Source organism: Cyprinus carpio, chromosome B3 (genome assembly GCF_018340385.1).
Source record: "Cyprinus carpio isolate SPL01 chromosome B3, ASM1834038v1, whole genome shotgun sequence".
In the NCBI taxonomy this organism is placed as follows: Eukaryota; Metazoa; Chordata; class Actinopteri; order Cypriniformes; family Cyprinidae; genus Cyprinus; species Cyprinus carpio.
In genome coordinates this window covers 34574639-34597335 of record NC_056599.1, presented here as the reverse complement: position 1 = coordinate 34597335, position 22697 = coordinate 34574639, and the positions used below count along the sequence as shown (strand labels likewise).

General features: G+C 34.3%; 1 protein-coding gene across 1 annotated transcript; it reads right to left on the bottom strand.

Moving 5' to 3' along the window:
- Positions 1–17857: 17857 nt before the first annotated feature.
- Positions 17858–21065, bottom strand: LOC109111285 (butyrophilin subfamily 1 member A1-like). The gene is made up of 3 exons (XM_042720909.1): positions 20889–21065; positions 20216–20521; positions 17858–19014 (listed from the first exon to the last, which is right to left on the bottom strand). The coding sequence occupies exons 1-3, from the start codon at positions 20941–20943 to the stop codon at positions 18653–18655; spliced, it is 723 nt and encodes a 240-aa protein (XP_042576843.1). The 5' UTR covers positions 20944–21065; the 3' UTR covers positions 17858–18652.
- Positions 21066–22697: the final 1632 nt, after the last annotated feature.

The window sequence follows — 22697 nt, the reverse complement described above, 5'->3', positions numbered from 1 at the left end:
ATGTTGTGTTCATTACCATAAACATGTACTGTAAAAATAAATTCAGTGGTTATTGAAGTGCCATCTATAGGGTGTGTTTTATTATTATATATCAGAACATTCCTTGCTTCCTGTTTCATCTCCTACTGTATATGAGGAAATGAGAGTTCCAATCAATTACCTCAATATTATTAACTATTTGAATGCAAAAATATTAATTAGTTTATCTAAAGCCTTATATTGTATAATTATCCCATTATTTAAAATTCATTAGCTCGAATAACTGTGTTATGGAGAGGTCAAGATGTCCTACTCAAGAGTTGATGGTAGCCATTCAGTTAGGGTCATTTATGCCTCAAGAGCCAAGGATGTCATACCAAATGCTTCTTATTTCATCAAATGACATGAACAGGTTTTGACATCCAAGAACCGTTTATTAGAAAAAAATACTTCTTGTTTCACTGCCATACGACCCTATACTGACTTTATAAACCATATGTCATCTGGAGTTCAGTATGGAAATATAATCAGACACATAAACTTTCTTATTTGACAGGCTGGAATAAGAAAATAATTTGGAGATTTCACTTTTTACTTTTCTGTCACAAAAAAAAAACAAAAAAACTTCTATATGTGGGTGAATCTCACAAACCCTTTTGTGAACAATTTATGTTTTGCTTAAAGAAAATCAAGCCTATATTTAGCACTATAAACATTTTTTTGCTTTGTTGCATTGTTTTTCATTGGATTTTAGAGTGAAATTAATTGAATGTATGTCTGTGTGAGCTGCATTTGATTATAATAATGTGTAATTTTTTATAGCTGAACATGGAGTATTGTTTTATAAAATGGCACAAAACCTGGAGATGTGTATAGTGAAACATTCTTGGGATTACTTGGGTATGATTCATTTTCACTTGTATGAAACACCATATTGACAGTAATGTAAGATTGTGACTTGAATTTCATGTCCATGATTAAAATCGTACTGCATTTCTACCCAGTTGTCCTTCAGATTGTATTTTAAGACTCACACCACAGGGCATTGGCATTGTCATATGAGATTGAGCTGTGTGACAAGCTCTTAAGGGCCCTTAGCACTGCATGGGCACAAGTTTTTGTTATTGATTTGTTTCTGATTCCATGTAAACCTTAAAAATGCATTGTGTGCAATACTATGAACAACACAAACACTTTGCTTCAGAATTATAAAACTGAATTAAAAAACCTGGATTAAACTGTTAGGGCTTATCAATAAATGATACAGAGATACCTTCTAAAATTAGTTATACACGTTATATACAGCATATATAAGACTTTTGGTTCTGCCTTGTGAATTTTAAGTGATATCCTGTGCTTACCTCATTGTTATGGCAACAGATGGTGATCAAGTCAGATTACTCCAGGGTTTGTTGGAGTTGAAAATCATACCAGATTGCTCAAACATTTCATGACCTGACAACCATGACTGAACATGTTCGGTCTGTAAAAACAAACATCAACAAATGGCAACAGAGTTAGCACACTGATCTTACCAAACCCAACAACCACTGCTGTTTGTTGGTGTATTTGAATTAGCATTCAGAAGAAAAGGTCTGCCATTTGAAGGGTGTAAAGTGTGCTTGGTGGCATTTAATCTATTCACAGACCTTGCTAGAAACCTTTCAAAATCTTCTAATCTCAGCATATCTAAATGTTTGCTCTGGTATCAGGGTCTTGTCTGTAGCGTAACTGATAAATTCACAATTGCTGTTGCATCCTTGTAGTGTTTCACTGATTCTTTAATAGTTGCATTCTTATTACTATTTTGTGCTTGGAAATCACTTTGGAAAAGAATCAGCAGAGCGAATAAATGTAATTAGGTGTGCGTTTCCCAAACAAAGACATAAATCGCTGCTTATCTACCACAGTATAATGCATTGTTGGAGAATTTATCTAACTGTTATTTTCTCTTTGTCTCACATTCTTCATTCATTTGGAAGGCAGACAGGGCCTAAAGTTTTTAAAAGGATATGTAAAATTTGACTGTGTCAACGCCATGTTCGACTACGTTGACACGGCAGTTTTGATTTTTGTTTCTTTAGTATGTTTAAAGATGCACAGTTTTAGCCTGTAAATATTATGAATTTTAACAATTCACAATATGCCCATTCTGGCCGTGTTCAAATGTGTAATGCTTTTTAACCCCCTGGGGTTGACGGTCCAGCCGGAACGACCAGCTCACTTTTTTTAAGATGAGTGCGAAAGACACTAAAAATACTTTTATTTTTTTTATTTTATTTTGGTCACACAAATAAGTGTTATATATAATTCAAAACTGTTAAGTGTCTACATTTATTTGTGTAAACTCACAATAACAAAAAAAACTTTGTGCTTTCGTAAAATAAAGAAAACAAACAGGGTGCGTTCTCCGTCTCTGTGGATTTCCATCTGAAACACTCAGGGAATACTCGATACACAGACATAAGATACATATCTATAGAAATCTTGGAGTGTCTACTTTTAAATGAAGTAAGTCCTATTAAAAACAAATATTCTGTGATAAAGTAATCCGTATGAAACCAGCATGATGTTCGGTTTTTCTCAACTAAACTCATTATATTTAATGTGATCCCGCCCACGCGCTGCTCATATGTAAATATCCATGTAAGACGCGTGCACATGTAAACGCCCACATCTCTGTAAACAAAGCATAAAGATAGTCAAGTTCATCGCAGCTACTGTTCATTCTGGAGGAAAGCATGCTGAGAGGAATTTACCTCATAAAAGACAAGATGCGATGCACTGCTTCATCCAGCGGAGAAGATCAATCTGATGAGTAAGTAATGTTTCTTTTTTTGCATTAGTTAACGTGTTATTGTAACATAAACTTGAACACATTTAGGCCTACTAGTTGGGTTTTTCCCAGACTATAATTCCTGACTAAAATGTTTGAAATCTAGTAAAATATTTTGAATATGATGGGCAATTCATTATAGCTAAATTTCTTACGGCGAGATGATGTTTTTTTATGATCTATATAATATAAAACAATAGCCTATATAAAACTAATATGAGTGAACACTGTAACATGATGAATGCTTCCAGTCTAAGACTGATTAGACCAGATTTGTATAACTGCTAAACAAGAATAATTACTTTCTCAGATATAAAATGTCCTTTTTTACGATAGTAAAAAAAGCTTGAGGGGAAGTTGTGGCCCTAACCCTAAGGTTGTGGGTTCGAGTCTCGGGCTGGCAATACCATGACTGAGGTGCTCTTGAGCACGGCACCGAACCCCCAACTGCTCCCTGGGCACTGCAGCATAAATGGCTGCCCACTGCTCCGGGTGTGTGTTCACGGTGTGTGTGTGTTCACTGCTGTGTGTGTGCACTTTGGATGGGTTAAATGCAGAGCATGAATTCTGAGTATGGGTCACCATACTTGGCTGTATGTCACGTCACTTTTAGTACAAAGCATGCGTGAGTCTATGACTACAAAAATCTATTTATAAATCTATATATATAGATGCTCCTGATCGTTTTTTTGGGGGGGGGGGGTTTTTTAAAGGTTTTTTTTTTTTTTTTTTGGGGGGGGGGGGTTGCTTCTTTTTTAGTGATCAGATACCTGCACTACAGATGAATCCTGCTGAATTTGACTTGAGTCTCTTCAAACTGTTTTCCTCTGAGAGCGCTGAACCAAACATCAGGTGTTCAGCTACACTGATATTCTATGGTAAAACAAGCTCCTTGACTTGTATCCATGGAAAGAAGCAGCAAACACTTAAATATCAAGTATGATTTACTTGTTTCACTTGTTGAACAGAATCTGTTTTCAGGAATGACTCAAAGTCTGTTTACATCTCTGTGGTTAGATCAGTATGCACAATAATGTGTTTTTGACCTTCATTATGTATGCTTTGATTATACTGTGTTGTAAATAAAGTGCAAATAATTTAATTTCTAAAAAATGCATGTAGATCAATCTTGCTCACATATTATTGTAGCACAGTAAAAAAAAAAAATAAAACATGTTGACCAATAGTTATGTTATAAGTAGCTGAAATAAGCACAAATGTAAGGGCATGTCAAAATATCTCAAGGGCCCCAAAATCACCTCCAACCCCAGAGGCTTAAAGTAGATTTACCGCTAGATTTAAACACATATTAATGCTTTATTTAATTTATTTCTGCATTGCTTTACTGATATTTACTGTGCTAAAATAAGTTAATGTTGCAATGTAAATTAAGACTTTTCTACATAAAAAGAACACTGCACTAAACAACTAAAACTGACTTAACACACGACCGATGCATTATCCCTCATGAATAAACTTAGCATCTGATGTTTGCATATGTGCAATATCGTGAAAAAGGTTTTTTTTGTGTCTGTGTTATCAGCTGCGTGCTTTCAGGTCCTGTCTTGTCTTGTGCTGTGTAGCATGCAGCTTGGTTTTCACTGGCTCCGTGCTGTCGTCTTGTGTGAACAAATGGCTTATGAGTTTTCTCATTAGCTGCGTGTTCATGTCTTGTTTTGTTCAAGCACATGTGCTTGTGTTTTTGTTTTGTGTGAGCACATGGCTTTTGTCTTAGTTTCCTGTGTGCCATGTGCTCTCATGTCAATTGTCTTGACCCCACCCATCACCCAGAACTGATTATTGGTTAATTTGCCCCATGTGTATTCCCTCGTTTCCCTCCTCATTTGCTGCCTATTTATTCTCCTTGTGTTTGCAGTCCTGTGCCAGTTTGTCACTGCATCACCCTGGTTGTGTCCTGATCCTACCTTGCCTTGTTATGCCAGCCTGTTTTTCCCCCATGGGGTAGTTGTTGTTGTTGTTGTTTTTTGTATTATTTTATTAATAAAAGCCCACTGCTCTGCACTACTGAGTCCTTGCTTCATCCCTTCATCCCTAACCCTGACAGCATCAGTAAGAACTCAGTCCTTTTATCGTTTTATTTTGTTGTGGATTTATTTACAAACAAGGTAGAATTCGACACAGGATTTTCAGAAAGATTGAAACTAAAAGATGATGCTGTGCTGACTATATTGGATCTGACAGAAAGGTTGCAACACGAGTGTGAGCAACTGTTTTTATTACATGACCACTCTTGCTTTGTCTGTTATTACAGATCGTTTGATATGTACTGAGTATTTATGCGTTTTTAAAGGGATACTCCACCCCAAAATGAAAATTTTGTCAATCACTTACCCCCATGTGCGTATGTGCTTCTGTACCATCCACACCACAAGGATGCACTGTTTTCTTTCAAATCAAAGCTAAATACACATAGAAACAGAGCATCCTTGTGGCGCAGATGACACAGAAGAGCATAAGCAGCATATGGTGATATGGAGAGACACAGAGGAGACTGTTGACAAAGGAATTGTTGAATAAAGTTGTTATTTTTGTTTTCTTCGCTTGCTTACAAAAGTGTTCCCGTCGCTCCATATAACACAGATTGCACGTCTGATAGCAGATGGAGTATTCTGACGATGACTTTCATACCTTTTATGGACCTTGACACTGTTATTTTTTTGGCAGTCTATGGGGCAGTCACAGGCCTCCTGGTTTTTATCCAAAATATCTTAAATTGTGTTCTGAAGATGAACGGTGCTTCTATGGGTTTGGAACGACATGGTGATAAGTGGTTAATGACAAAATTTTCATTTTGGGTGGAGTATCCCTTTAACCTAAATGACAGCAGCATCCATCTGTGAAGGGCATTGACTCAAACATACACAAACGTTAGCCAATCAAAACAGTACTTCCGAGTCTACAATCTGTCATGACTTTTCAAACAGAGCGTTCTGATGAGGGGGTTAAAAACAGGACAAAAAAATAGCTTATTACTTCTAAATTATGATGTTTTTGACATAAAAATCTTGATAACATTATAAGTGGACCTCAGAGAACAGTAGAAAATAAAAAACAGACACAGTTCATGACCCCTTTACCAAACCAAAAGACTTAGAATGATATTTGTATATGTATGGAATTAAAAATGTAGATTGCACTGCATGTTAGCTTGCTTATTTTACCCAAGAGCAAGATATATTTAAGTCTGTTTATTACACGACTCTGCAGAATACTCTATTCTGATTGGTCAGTCACCAAATTCCGAGGTACTGTACTGTATGTTAATCCCCAATAACAACCGGTAAAAACTAATAACACAGGCTCATCCGGGTAACTGCAGTCTGCACTATTTGCTTGCTGGGAAAAAAAAAAAAATCATTGTGGAAGCTTCGTGTAATAAAATATTGAAACTTAAATCAATATTCTCTGTACAGATATTTTATTTCATCCCAGTATTGCAGACTCACTCTCTCATACTTCGCGTTGGGCTGCTGATAAGCCTGTCAGGCTTTTTTTCTGCAATAACAACCAGCTGGATGTACATTATCCCTTACATGTCATACTAACAATAAACTATGCTTCTAACCACAGGTTGAGAGCTGTAGATCCATCCATATTTTTATGATATTGTTTGCAAATGTTCGTTTCAACTATGGATTCAGGAAACACCAAATTGTTGAACGATGTTGGTAAGAACTGTTGGCAAGTGATGCTTTTGGAAAACACACTCCTGATATTAATGTAAATATTAAATTCACACACTCACAGTGACTTGATATTCTGTGAGAGTCTCACTTCATGAATCAAACATGAGTTTGAAAGTACCAGATTCTTTGAAATGGTAGTTTTGTTGTGAGGATTGAATCTGCCTTTGTGGATCAACACAAACCTGGTCTCGTCAGCTTGGCTGTAATCATAAAAGGCTTAGAGACAGCAGGGCTACTATTAGTAGTGCAGCTATGGCAAGGTTTGAGTACATAGCCTGTAGATGTATGGATTAGCACAGCTGAATGCTACAGGAATAGCAACTAACCCTGTGGATGGATTTGACATGAAACTCAAACGAGTATACAACACTGCACTGTAAATCTGCCCGTGTTATCTCCTTCTCCCCCACATGAATAATCATCAGATGCTATCACAATCTCTTTGACAGCAGAGATACCGGCTACAATGTTGGCTTTGAATCTTGAAGTTTATAGGGTGTCCTTTACTGCCAGCTTTCTCCATGTTGTTTATCCTAGATAGTTCAGCGCAAACTTTGCCTCTGGAGGTCAAACAGCAATGTATGTCTCAAATCTGGTGGTGTACTCAGGGAAATGTGCTGAATAATATAGTGAATGTTAATGTGTGTATAATAGAATATCATATAAAATAAATGCAGCTTTAGAAGATTGTGTTTCAGGCATGGTTAAATCATCTGTTCCAGGGTTTCATTTGAATATGCTTTCTCAGCTGTACATATCACTTTTCAATGACTCATATTGTGTCTTTTTTTTAGGATATAAAGTATATGCTGCAATGGTAATGTACATGACAATGTGAAGTGTACATTTCCAGTGAAACTATTGTAATTCAATTAATGTCACATATAAATGCTTTTGACAATTTCATCATTTCTGTCTGACAACTCTCGGAGTAGTAGATCTTCTTTTATTTATTTATTTATTTTAATATTTTAGTAGATCTTCGTTCCCTACTATGCACATTTTAGTAGTATTTAAAGTACTACTGTAGCTTCGATTACCTCTTACTAAAAAGGAAATATTGTTTAGACAGGAAGAGCATTATGCAACTCAGGTGTACCAGTTATGCTCTGTGCTTTCTTTGATTTGGGTTAGAGGTGAGTGCAATGATCCAGTTCCAGTGGACTGCCATATTTGGCCACTATCTGTCTTAATGGCTTTGTTTAGTTCCCTCTCTATGGTGACCCTTGAGGATACATCAAGAAATAAGGCAAATGTAGTTAACTACACACATCAATACAATCAAAGAGTCATTCTGAGGAAGAAATCAGGAAATGTTTTTTTTTTTATTTATTTTTTTACTGTGATATTTTGTATCATTTCATTACAGGATGTGCAAGAAATCATTTTCCCTCCTCACACTCAAACTATCAGGGCAGTAACTGCCACAGACACTATAGGCTCACCAATTTTTTTTATTCTGTATAATCCATTAAACTGGTAGATTTGAAGTAAGATTTTACCCATTTGCTTTTGCAGTGCACATGAATAAGTCAAATTTATCAAATAATATCACCATGTTAAGTTGCATTTTGAGTTCTGTTAACCCTTTCTTCATTTATTCCTTTAATTGTTTACATTAAAATTGGAAATGGAAAGCTGGAAAGATTCACTGGCTTTATTCTGCCCTTCTTTCGGGACCTACAGAGATTATAAACTAAACAAGATCCCTCAAAAACAAGAAGAAAATTTTAGGGATAACCTTCCAATAAGCAAAAAGAGCAATCAAGAGGAACATTACCAACTATAAGAGCTTTCCAACACAAACAGCTGGACATACTGTAATTTCTTTAACATTGTGCACAATTGCAATATAGATTGACACACATTATACAGTATAGACAATTAGTCATTTGTATTGCTTTTAATTATAATATCTAGGTATTATTCAAGTCCTTACACATTATCAAATGAAAAGTATTTTTAATGTTTGCATTTATGTACTGTGTACATTAAATTAAAATTGACCTTCAACATCCAAAATTGACTCTGTCTCATTTTTTAAATAATTTATAGACTAATTTGAAGTAGTAAAAAAAAAATAGTTTTGTGCCTTTGGATGTCAGAATCGGAATGCAAATAATTTTTTATAGAATACTGTCGATTTGTTTTTTTTTTCTTGCCTGGAGGTCAGAGGGTATTTAGGGCAAGTATGCATACAAACACAAAATCACATTTCAAAAGAACAGGTTTCATGAATTATGTATTACTGCTGTAAATAAAAAAACATCTGGCTCTTGGCTAACTATACTTAGGCAATAATTTGATAAAAGGTTAACAGTCAGTGTCCAATAGTGACTATAGGTCAGTGAAATCTACATTTGTATTGCTCCCTTAAAACATGCTCTCACTACCGAACACAAATATACACACACCACGAGAAGCTCACCTGCATACAATGGGGTTTAATGGCATCATAACAAACCCTGCACTTGTAGGGCGAAATGTGTAAGATTTGCGTCACTGTCAACACAGTGTAGTCAACCATACTGACAGTGTGTTTGGGTTTGACCGGCCATGTGGTTATGATGTGTTTGCTGGTTTAATGTGCCGTATTAATGGGCTACAATGCCAGCAATGACTTTAACCACTAAACCCAGAGATGGTCACACGACTAAGTTTAAAATACGCATAGAAACACTAAATGAACATAGTAAGGTGGCGATTGGCCTTGTCGGTTGAAGTGTTTCAGCACAGATGTGTGCCAATCAATATGGGAGGCAAAAGTAAACCTGTTCACCTGACAGACAATGTTTGCTGCCTCGTCTTGATAGAATGAAGAGGAAATATGTGAAGCAAACAAAGACAAAGCTTTTTCACGATAATTTAATATTTAATGACATGGTGCCAAGATCTAGACGCCGTGTCTATTTCAGGGCAGCCAGAATAATTTGCTCTCATCGATTGTTTGATCAAAAAGGAAAACAGGGAAGTGCTCTGAAACAAAAGAATGTCATTCTAGGACAAGAACGGTATAGAGTCATCTGTTTAACCCTTTCTTACAGAGCTTCGTTCCCTACTATGCACATTTTAGTAGTATTTAAAGTACTACTGTGGCTTCGATTACCTCTTACTAAAAAGGAAGTATAGTAAGATTATCACCACAGTACAAAAAAAAAAAAAAAAAAATTATTAGTGTTACACACTGAAAAAAATGGGTGAAAAAAAGGCAATTACTCAGATATTGCTTGTAAATTTCGCAATTATTTACAAAGAATGACATTTTGAAGTTCACTGAAATATTTTACACCAATAATTTTTGTTAACATTATTTCCTTTTTAAGCAAATACTCCAATTTATTATTATTATTATTATTATTATATTTTATTATTATTATTATTATTATTATTATTATTATTATAGTGTATTTAATGAAATATTTTTGGCATATGTAAACAGTTTTTCTTTTTATATTTAAACAGAAAGAATGAATGATTGAATGAATGAATAAATACAGAGTTCTGGCATGAAACTCTAGATGGCACAGGTCTAACTCAATCTTGCCTTAATGACATCATTATCATATGGCACAGCTGATTGGTTCTCTCTTGTATCGGTAGTCAATGAGCTCGCCGGTTCTTACCGTAGCAGTTGCAGCTTGCTTCAGAAACCCTCCACCTTCCCCAGCTCCACCTGCATAGATCTGCTACGAGGTGATTCATGTATGCTATATGGGGGTTATTTCATGTATGTTATATTTCCAACATCATCACATCCAACAAGCACAAAGCATGCAGCAGCATAGCAGCTCTATTCCGCCAAGATCAAATACATTAACATGTCATGTACATAACCATGCCGATCCCTCCAAGAGTTGTCATGACAGAAATAACGTTTATTTGTTATGACTAAAATTATAAATTATATCAGTTTATACAATTCAAGATTCAGCATTCAAAATGTAAGATTACAGACTATTTCTGTCTTGAAGTAATGGTATCTGAATTAATTGCTTTCATTGAAGCACAACATGCTCTCTGGCTCATTCCTAAAACATGCTGGAGAACATGGATCTGAATGTCCATAAATGTGCAAATAAACCAGGCAGATCTAAAAGGTGCAAAGATTTCAAATCATTTGTATGTGAGTGCCCATGTGCCTGAACAGAATGATCAAGTGATATCCATCACAAAGGGTTACCTCAGCCCCCACAATCCCTTGCACGGGTAATTGCTGTATTGCATTTGGAAGGTATTGTAGTGATGCTAGACGCTTCTATAAATGGAAGGAAAGGGGACCAACCTGGATTAGAAAGGGCTACAGAGACTGGCATTTTTAATAGCACATTGTTGCGACTGATTTACAGGTTAGCAGGGCAGGAGTTTGCTAAATAAAATCCTAGCAGCAATTTGTCATTTATGCTGCTGTAGTAGCTTGGATGGAAAAACCATTCAGCAAATATTTGTATTAGCTCTTGAATTTATTTATTGTCTCTTATGTTACTTACTGTGCCATTTACACTGAGCTTTTTAAACCTATAGCATTATTGGATATATTTGCTGCATATTTATTTTTTAAATGCTCATTTTTCATCAGAATGTAGGCAACATTTGCATACCAAATTATATCAAATTCTACGTCCATGTTGCTTTTACTAAAATTGAAAGATGCTTTTAATGTTTGTCAAAAAAAAAAAAAAAAAAAGTGTTCAACTCCATTACACTATGATTATCTCCATTCAAATTTAAAATTTTACTACTAATAATAATATTTCCTGAATTTTTCAGGTATGTATGGTACCATTGATGCCAGTTGCATTTAAATGTGTATGTACTGCTCTGAAAGCATCATAAGCCAAACGCTTTGTCAGGAAATCCACTGAGTCTCGTGAGATTTGCTGAGAAGAGCTTCGGTACAGATTCTGCTATGAATACAAATGACTTTTCAAATACATACAGCAAGAGTACAAACCACTTCAGTAGGCGAGTGTTATTGAACAGGGTCATGAGTAAACACAGTACAAATGCAATTTAGAAGAACAGAGAAAATCACTCTTGAGTGTAAGCTGACAATTAAAATGAGTGCAGATCCAAGTATTTCAACAGAGCTTTATATCCCACTGGTCCAAGCTAGATTCATGCTCTTCATGAAAGATCAGAGGTTTCATTAGGATAGAAATCCTTATATCAATGTGTAATGCATTCGGAACAAACACTGCTCCGCGTACTGAGTGCTTGTGATGCAATAGCATTTTTTTTTAAATGCATTTTTTTGCATGTGAACAGTATTAAATTAAAATATATACCAAGACAGGTGCATTACACACTGAGCACACATCCATTCATGTAGTCTCCACTGATTAAACAGGACTCACACATGGGCTTTTGTTTTATATCCCAAGCCCTAACACTTCTGTTCTCGTGAGTGTTCAATCAGGGCATCTTGCATTGTTGGCACCAAACGTGCTGTGAATCATACAGAGCTCATCCACTGAAATTCTCACGAAGCTTTTTATCAGGGCTCACAGGGAGAGAGAGGATGAACGTGTGGAACACACAAGTGTTTCCTCACAGAATAATTATAGATGCAAGCAGTGGTTTTAATGATGGGATTGTGAGGACAGACAGTCAAAGATAGTTCACCACCATCCTTAATGGGCTCTTGCATTGCCAGTGGTGTTGACTTTTACCACCTTATGCAATTGGGTCAACAGAGTATAATAGCCTTTCTATTTACACATGATCGATTTCAATATGAATACAGGCAATTTAACCCCTAAAACTCTACAGTGTTCTACATATCATCCAGACATAAAAGGTTTGTACACTGCCGTCCAAAAGAAGAAATGAATATTCTGCAAGGGCACACTGAATTGGTTAAAAGAGACAGTAAGGATATTTATAATTAAATTTAAAATTAAATTTATGCATTTAGCAGACACTTTTATCCAAAGCGACTTACAGTGCATTCAGGCTATCACTTTTTACCTATCATGTGTTCCTGGGGAATCGAACCCCCAACCTTGCACTTGGTAACGCAATGCTCTAATACACTACTACAGGAAACTATATTATAATATATATATATATTATAATGTTACAAAATATTTATATTTTAAATAAATGCAGTTCTTTTGAACTTTCTATGCATGCAAGAATTCAGGAAAATAATACCATGAAATATATAAATATATATATATATATATATAAGTTTCTTGAGTAGCCAATCATATCAGAATGATTTCTGTTGGATCATGTGACACTGAAGACTGGAGTGATAATGCTGAAAATTCAGCCTTGATATCACAGAAATACATGACATTTTAAAATATGTTACAGTAGGAAATGGTTGTTTTAAATTATAATAATATTTTACAAATTTACTGTTTTTACTATATTTTTATTCATATAAATGCATCCTTGCTGAGCATAAAGGACTTCTTTTAAAAACATTTAAAAAAATGACTGAACAATAATGTATATGTATTCAGCATCAGTAAAGCTGATTTTACTTTGGATACAAAATTAAGTTGTGACTCAAAATAGTACCAGACTTGTTGTGCAAAATTAAATATAAATATCATTATAATACGACATTAAAATTAACGAACTCATCGAGCTTAACAATATAAAGATACTAAAATCATTTGTGGTTTTGAATCTTACATTTTGATGGTCTCCCTGCTCTCGGCAGCTTATATTTTACTGCAAGTGAAGCTGAAGTATTGTGTGGTGGTTTTCTTTTACTTTATCACAGTTTTTAGATTTAGGGCATGAGAACTGAAAATTTAATGGCCACATTTTCTATAGTAACACTGAGATGAGTCAGATTTGCTTGCACAGAGCTTTGCTGAGACATTATAGATGCAGTTCTGACCAGTTAATTAAACACTGTTGTGTGGACCAGGGTCAGAAAAAAAAACAAAAAAAAAAACACTACATGGCCTGTACTTCTCAAAACTGAATAACAGAGGTAGAGCCCTCAAGCAGACTAAGTGCAAATTTTCTCTGCTTTTAGCTGCCAAGGCATTTATGTGCATTTTTATATAATACCAACCAGTTTATGTTGATGAAACTTGACTCGTGTGTTCAACAGAGGTGGAGATCTAGAAATATGTGTGAGTCTCCCTCTGGGTGTTCAGGCTGAATGGACCCAAATACATTCAGAGAGGTGAGAAGACAATCATCAGTACATTTTCGAACATGTACAAAATAAATTGCAATTGTTAGATACTCACAAATAGCCATTGGACTGTGTTGGTTGTTCTTTTTAAATAATATTTCACAGCAGACAATGCACTGCAGATTTTTCAAATGCATCTTTGGCTAATTAGACTGCATTTGGAATGAAATAACTGGAGCTAATCAGCTGTTGTTGTGTAGCAGGCATTCAGAAATGTTTCCTTGCGAGCAAGAAGCATTGAAAACCTGAGTTCACCATGGCAACAGTGAGTTTTGGTAGCAGAAGCTCAGGTGTGTGTGACTGTGTGATACTGGGCTTTGAGAACAATCTATGAAACTCACTGCTGAGCAGCTAAACCTCTAACCTACTGACAAAACAGACAATAGTCAATTTTATATGCCTATTTTCACAATATTTACATATATTTTATTAATAAGAAAGACCAGTGGCGTAGCAAGTCAACCCCAGGCCCGTATTCAAAAAAATTTGTATGGGCCCCCCCAAACGTTATGGGCTCCAACTCGGGTATCTTATCTTATTGTTGATTTTTCTGAAGTAAATAATGTTACGTGACTATTCACAAACTGTTTTATTTAGGATATAAATGCTCGTAAATTGATAACATTTTCAAGTCCATTCAAAATTTGTAACACTGTGTTTTGGTACTTTTATTATAACACAAAGTCTCAACCTTCTGTCAATTTTATGATAAAATACAAACAATAAATGTATTTTTACGCTTATTAAATATGCAGTGAGATAAGTATATTTGCCTCAGTTCAAGCGGCATGTGAATCAACAATATTTTCCACTTTAATATTTGCAGCAGGAAATAAACATGAATAAATATTTGAATGCATGTTAAAAAAAAAAAATAATAATAATTTAATACAAGTGAATGTCTCATGAAATTAATCAATAAGAGTTAAAAAAATGTCAATAAGCCTATGTTTTATTGCTGTTTTACATGTTAAATGTGAAGAATGACAGGTTTTGAACACTTTTTTGGCAGAGTATAGGTGTAATTTTCACATTAACCACGCAATATGACATGATTTTATTGTCATAATTTTGAGTTTATTCTTAAAATATTATGACATTAATCTTATTTATTTTAGTTATTTATTTTTCAAAGTGGCACAAATGACGCCGTAGACTATTTGTACTGCATGCAAACACAATCTTGGTACAACGACCCACCCAAAAAAAGGAAACGAAAAAAAAAATATGTAAATAAATAGTAAGGAGATATTTGAATTATTTATTAATAAACTAGTGTTTTCTGAGTCAATGTCACAAAGATAAAGTTAACAATCCTGACTCGCCATCTCCTCAGTGGACACACCTTTAGAGAGAAATGCATCTTCACGGGGTACATGATGAAATAGTTTTTGTTTTTGATTGAATTATTTTGATCTAAAGTAGTAATTTTAAGCTTTCTATAGATATCTTTATCATGTCTGTGAGGCAAGTATTCACTGAATTTCAGATCATTTTTGTGAAGTGTTCCTGCTCAAGATCGAGACGGCAGAAAGCGCATCCTCTTTGTTTTCCTTATTTTCAAAAACCACAATGTTTTTTTTTTTTATATTATGAGTACATACAAATAAAAGTAGACCCTTTTCAGTTCTGAATGATGTATTAGTCTTATCTGTATGAGCAAAAATGGCAGCGTATTTAAAGTTTACACACTTAAAAAAAAAAAGTGATCACACTGGCACATCCATGTCCTGCAGATCGTGCTTCAGCTCCCACTCTCCGCACAATCAATTGGATATGCATATAATAGTGCACATTTATCAAGGTTAAATGTTAAAATTAAAAGGATACTCCATCGCAAAATGAAAATTTTGTAATTATTCACTTACCCCCATGTCTTTCCAAACCCGTAACCCATTCAGGGCTCTAATCGTTCCTTCGTTTCAATTAAAAGTTCCCCCTCGACCCGGTGGGCCCCCAGTCTGCCCATATGCACCTGCGTAACCTGCATACCCGGACACTACACCCCTGAGAAAGACCCATCTCTCTTTATTCTTTATAAAATTGAGAGCAAATGAGTCTTTCAGAATGTCAAATTATTCCAAAAGGAACATAATGGCGACTTTGGTGCCCCCTACATTCAAGTGAGTGAAATTCACTGCTGTAATTTCAGTGGATAACAATACACATGCTTTTGTTGCATGCGTAAAATGTCTTACCCGCTTCATAAACCTAAACACAAACCTGTTTGAGATGAAACATGGGAAATAAACAGAAGCTATTTGTCTCATTAAAAGTCAGTGCAGCATCAGACTGATTTTGAGACTGATATTTCAAGGTAAAAATATGTACATGCAGTTACTCTGACCATCTTCTTCTTGATATAAATCTACTATCCGTAACATAAGCTCCAGTTCTGATGAAATGAAATTTATCCTTAATGCTACAGTGAAGATGGTTCACATAGAAACCTGTGAGTGCTGTTTCTGTTTGCTTTGTAAGCTACATTATATATTAACATGTAGCAATAGAAAGATCATTATGATTAATGGATAATGGGGGTTATGGGATAAATCAATATGGTGTCATTCAATTGTGTAGAAAAGAGATGTCTGTGGTAGCTGCTTTACAAAACCATCTGCGGTTTCTTATGACTTGTAGTAGAAGCCTGAAAACATAATTTGTTTTGATACTTGGTTAAGTATTGAATCATCATTAAACTGTAAAGAGACATCTATCCTATGGTTTCAGTCATTCTCAACTGGTGTAAAGTTATTATCATGTTATAATCAATAATTCTAAATTACATTAATTTTAGTAAACAGATTTGGTTGGCTAAACTACCTTTCTAAAGGCTTATTAGTCCTGCCCATGTTTGCATGTTTCAGACAGACATACAGTCATATAATCATTCACTCAACTGATCTGTAAAAAAAAAAAAAAAAAAAAAAAAACAGGCACTTGTAGCAAATGTAGCACTGCCAGTTGTTGTTGGAGAATCTTAGTCTTCCTTTTCGTTCTTTCAATCTCTTTACGTATACGTCGAGATTGCATGTGCATTATTGTGAAACCCGTGAGTCACAACAAAAACACAGCTTCGATCACAGTGTCCTCCATCCTTCTGTTGTTAACGTTGTTCTTCTTTGTTTTCATTGTTGAACGCCGCACACAAATGACTTTGATGTTGACCAGCTTACATCACTTCCTAGTACACACTGTCGGTGCGATTGCAACCCTTTGAATCGTACTGGGAAATAGTTTGCATAAAATCATCCCAGTACTTTAGTACTGTACATTTAGTTCTGAAACTAAAGCGGTGCGAAAGGCGCTTATGTTGCTCAGAGAGGAGCTAATTTGTTGATTGAACAACTGGCAGTGTCTTAATGTAAGTTACTCAATATTAATATTTTTTAGTGGTTTTACCAAGCCACCAATAGAAGGCGCCAAATTACCAGTAGAGACCAGGGACCATTACAGTTTCTTTTAAAACCAATACAATTCCCATTATAACTGGTAAAACCACTACAAATTCTGTGATGTTTCTATTTTTTTTTTCCAAGCAGGGAATTAATTTCAAAGGTTATTGAAATACTGTATAAAATGAAACTAACAATTCTGAATTAGGCTGGTTTCTGTCTCTTGTAAACACGCTCAATATGTGTCATTTTCTTGTATTGTCAAACAGAACTTATCCCAGAATAACCCAGTGAAGTTTTACACAAGGGTGTTAAATCCAGAACCAAAGCAGAAGTGGCAAATGATAGGCAGATTTGGCCCAAATTTGTTGCTACACAAAATAGTTCAATTACGTTTTATGCAAGCATGTGTAATATCTAGCACATTAGGGTTTATTTCACTTTGCATTCTGATTGAAATGTACAGAAATAAATACTTCTTGGAAAGAAAAAAAAACATTCTCATATTTTTGTTTTGGACATCAAAATCCAGAACATTAATAAGTTTGGTACTGTCTTGGTTGTCAATGTCAAATCTGGAATCCGTGTGCAAAACTAGTTGAGAACCACTATGCTAGACTCAGTGATGTATTTAGTGTAGTCTGCGTATGACACCTAGTGCCTGCAAGTAGAACGGCATGAAATTTCTGAGGGGGAATATTTTATATATATATATATATATATATTTGCATAAACGGATCAGTGAAAATCACAAAAAGAGAGGAATAGTCAGATTTAGTTAGTGTGCATGTATAAACAGTGTTTTTATTTATTTATTTACTTATCAGGTAAAATAATAAAAATAATAGTAATTGGTCATGATTGGAACAAAAGCATAACAAATAGCAGATTTTTTTTTTTTTTTTTTTAATGGGACAAATCTTAAGTACACAGTCAACTCACTCAAAAAAGAAAAAGAAAAAAGACATCAATTATATTGCTAAACAGCACAGCATATCGAAGAACTGATGCTTGAAAGTGATTTTTTTTTTTTTTTTTTTTTTTTTTTACCTGAAAGTTTACAGAGGAAAGGAAACATTTCTCATTTTCATTTATTGACGTATCAAAATAACTGAAACTAAAATAATAATAAAAAAAAAACTATATAGACATTAAAAACAATAAAATGACAAAAACAAATTGACGTTAAACAGACTTGAACAAAAATTAAAACGAAATTGCAAAATGTAAAAATAAAAACTATTTTATAAAAACTATACATGTATCTCAATGACACTAAAATGACAAAGCTTTTCACATTTTTTACAGTATATTCAGTGTAGTCTTTCAATTAATTTGAGATCATACATTATTTTGCATAAAGAATGTGAATAAATGCATTTTCAAAATGCTGTATGAAATAGTTTGGGTTTTTAATATGAGCGTTTTCTTAAATAATACAAGTCATGAAGTTGTGGGTCAAATATTGAATAGATGATCAGCTTATCTGGCAAATTCAATTTATGAAACTCCCCCAGATCTTTGATTTTGTCGTCAGGTCTTGGGATAGTTGGGTTGAGTCATTATGTGAAGATTATGAAGACAAACAGGCTCTCAATGAAACAAGAGTCCATGATAAAAAATGTTGTGTGCTGATCCTGCTAACAGGACTGAACTCAGCTTGATCTCCCACTTCAAACTCTTGATCACTGTGTCGTCCATATTTGAGTGACCACAGTGAGCAGTTATATCTCTTGTGATTGTCCTGGATGTTGAGGACACTTGTGATGTTGAACGTTCCATCAGTGTTCTCCAGGCTTGTGGTTGTAGAGTTGGAAGTCAGGTTCATGTCATAATGATACCAGTTTATTTTGGCCTCTGGGTACACACCATTGAAGCTACACTCCACTTGTTTGTGTCCAGCCATCTGGTTGGAGAATTCTCCAGTGCATTGTCCTGTGTAAATACAGTCACAAACACAAGGTATAAGAGTGAAAGATGTGACGCTCAAGATCTTTACAATTATTTAAACATATATGAAATATGCAGTTCACACAAACAATGACTTAAACGATTTTAAGTAAATAAGATTACTTTTGATATTTTAGATATTTGCATGATAATGTGACTATATTTGTGGAGTCAGGATGGTGTAACCAAATTTTGTAATAAAGAATTATTGACAAATTATTATAGAAAAAAAATCTCAGAAAATGTTAGAATAAGAAAACTTATTGTGTTTTTTTTTTTCACGGTCTAAGGAGGAATCCATTGTTTTTGTCATACAACATATAAATAATATTATTATTTTCTTGGACACTTAATTGCATATTAATTTCTATTAAATCAAAATGTGCTATATTTCACATAAACATTAAATACAATTTGTTGAACTTAATAGTGTGTTTTTGACCCACTTACATACATCCTAATGTGTAATTTCATAATCACTTCTATTTTCTTTTAAATATGGTTAGTACTAACGAATGTTTTTACAAGCATTTATGCTTGATTAAAAATTCTATTCATTCCATTTCTATTGAAATTTGCAGGTCATGTACCTAAATATAGTTGCAATGCAATTATACAAGTTGAAATTTAGTACATTGAAAATATATTGATTTTAAATGTAATATGAAATAACACACTACAGTTAAATTTACAATTCGTTACTTTTAAGATATGAAGTACACTACAAGTGCACATTCAATACAACGTGCACTTCTTTTTCACAAGGGTATCAGATTCTCCAATTTTAAATGTAAAACAAAATTCTTCAGGAATAGTTATTATACAAACATAGATTTATGACAAAGAAAAAAATGTAAAAAATACTTGTCTAATACACTATGCAAAGAAAATGTTATTTATTATTTTATTTCAACTTGATAGCTGCACCTACACTATAAAATGAAAACTTCTGAATAACAAAGTATTAAATATTTTTAAAATGAACTATACGACATAAGTAGTTGACGTACATTCTAAACTATAATAATAATAATAATAATAATAATAATAATAATAATAATAATAATAATAATAAGTTTAAGTAAAAAAAAAAAATACAACAGTTTATTAATTAATTAATTAATTAATTAATTTATTAAAATATGCTTCATGCTTACAGCTTTGCTAAATGGGTAGATATACTGACCTATAGACACATAAATTTGTTTTTTGTCATGTCCGGAGTCTGTCTTTATACAACAAAAGTATGTGCCCATGTTTGCTGGTGTGGGATTTGAGATGGTTAATGTCATTGCTTCCCCTGTGTATTTGCACTCAAATCCTGGAGGGTCGTTGCTGGATGCTGGATCACATTCAAAATCTTTCTCTTCTAGTTTTTTCCAGTACACTTTAACAATGTTCAATGGCTCTGATGAGCTGATGTTGCACTGTAAGACAGTCCTCTCATTGCAGTCCACTGTCTTGTGGTTAAAAGCATGCATCTCTATTTGACCTGTATGCATTAGAAAGCAATATTAGCATATGCTGATGCATCTCTATACATAATGTATTTGAAAGATAATTTCGTTAAATCCAAATAAGCTTTACCGATGGAAAGGGTTTAAATTACATTTGTTCATGCTTATTCAACGAACCATGAACAATTATTGCATGCTATAAACACATGTTAAGAAGTTTGCTGGAAATAAAAGCAGTTGAATGTGAGAGGATGTTTCTTTTTTGCTGTGCATATATGACATACAAAAATCAAAATCCTTTCACAACTCTAAAACTTCATTTTGAGGGTTAAAGGTAGGGAAAATCAAAGACATTCAAGACTTTTCAAATAAAAACACAAAACCATTAGTTGAATTACTTACCTTTGCTATAGTCTGATGTCAAGAGAATAATTAAAAACGACATTAGGACTAACATCTTCCCTTTTAGAATAGAGCTGGAAGTGTGCTGTGTGGAAGAAGAAAGAGACTGTGAAAGTGAAGCATAAAGTGTTCTCGGTCTCTGACTGTGAATAGGGGAATTTTCTCCACACTGACAGCATGTAGGTGCTTGCCCACTGTAACTATAGCAGGTTTAGTTCCTCCTTCTTTTCTATCTTCTTGCACTAAACAATGTCAGGGTATTTCTCTTTGGCTTACTGATTATTTCAAGATTTCAAAAGTACCTATTCTTTCCTTATCAAGAGATTCTTTCAAACATCCAACACCTTCTTTCTTTTCCTTATATCTGGAATGTTCCTACATTTACAATAATGTGATTTTTACTTTGCGAAAGGCAAAAGTACAGTTTCCCGGGAAATGTATTGTGCTCCCTCTTGTGTAATAAGTTGAGAAACTCAAAAAGGTCCAAGCTGAATTCTTGGAACTCTTCCACAAAATCGTCTTGGCTTCTGAGTTTACATGTTTTCAATATTACTTTAGCAGATGTTTTAAGACAGCATGTACACTGGAATGGTAACATTTTAGATTAGGGAACACATATTCACTATTAACTAAGTTTTCTCTCAAAAACTTCCAATTTGCTGTTTATTGACAGTAAGTAAGATAGCTGTTATGTTCAGGCATTGGGTATGGATAAGGGATCTATAATATGGTCTTGCGTTAATATGTGCTTTATAAGTACTAATAAACAGCCATTATGCTAGTAGAATGCATTCTACTAAGCAGCTTGTTATAATGTTCCCTAAAGTGCTACACATATTTCAGACAGACATGGGTGCTGTATTGGCATGCTGGGGCAATGCAGAACATAATGCTGAGGAGTGGCTGAAGAGCCATGATACAATATTTCGACATTCAGTGGTTCATTTACGGTCTTCATGAAATACCTACAGAACTGAAGCATGTTTCAATATGACTGTATAAAGTGTTGTTTGCATAAGGGGGAGTGATATCATCATGCCCTTAAGGGTTCATTTCTTGCTCCTTTGCTTCATAAAGGCAAAGAACATAAATCATCAATCATGTAACTAATCTCTCAAAGTGGGAAGCACCCAGAAACATTCAGGATAGAGAAGAGATTGTGCTCGTGCTCATATTACAGAGATTTACTCATCTGGCTCCAAGCCGATAAAGAAACACACACCCAAAACTCAACAAAACGCAGCTGGATAAAATAATTTTAGCACCTTATCTCAGTCAGAAAATGCTCTGTAAAAATACTTCTCTGACTTACTAAAAAAAAAAAAAAAACATTAAGTTCCTTAATTGATTGTTATGTTTAGTATACTTTTTTTTTTTTAACAATCATCAACTAAAAATTAAGAGTTAAGGACACAGAACTGATAACTGATGACTTCACTGAGGAGATATTCGCAGTACGGCACTCAAACACTATGACTTAGTCAGGTATTTTGGAGACATCCATGATGAAATGCATTTTCATCCCATGCATAGAATGCTTCTAAATTCATTTTTCACTCCAACATGCCTTTTATCTATATTTATTCTGTACAGCATGCAAAATCTGAAGTAAGACAGATCATACTCCTGTGTAAATGTAATCCTGGGTTATTTTGCTCCATGCTGCTGAGTCTGCTTGGTATCATTCCAACAATGTTGGGTTTGTTACAGTAGATTGGTCTTTGTTAGCTTTTATTTTAAAGTTATGTCTTTGATGCTCTTTGTTCCGTCCAAAACCTGAAAAATGCTGAAGTAGGAGAACCTCAAGGC

What these genes read in the sequence shown, in the direction of transcription:
- LOC109111285 (XM_042720909.1), bottom strand. Translation starts at nt 20,943, where the DNA reads ATGTTAGTCCTAATGTCGTTTTTAATTATTCTCTTGACATCAGACTAT. An exon ending in GACATCAGACTATAGCAAAG is followed by an intron (nt 20,522 to 20,888) that starts GTAAGTAATTCA and finishes TAATGCATACAG; the next exon opens with GTCAAATAGAGATGCATGCT. An exon ending in ACAAATTTATGTGTCTATAG is followed by an intron (nt 19,015 to 20,215) that starts GTCAGTATATCT and finishes GTATTTACACAG; the next exon opens with GACAATGCACTGGAGAATTC.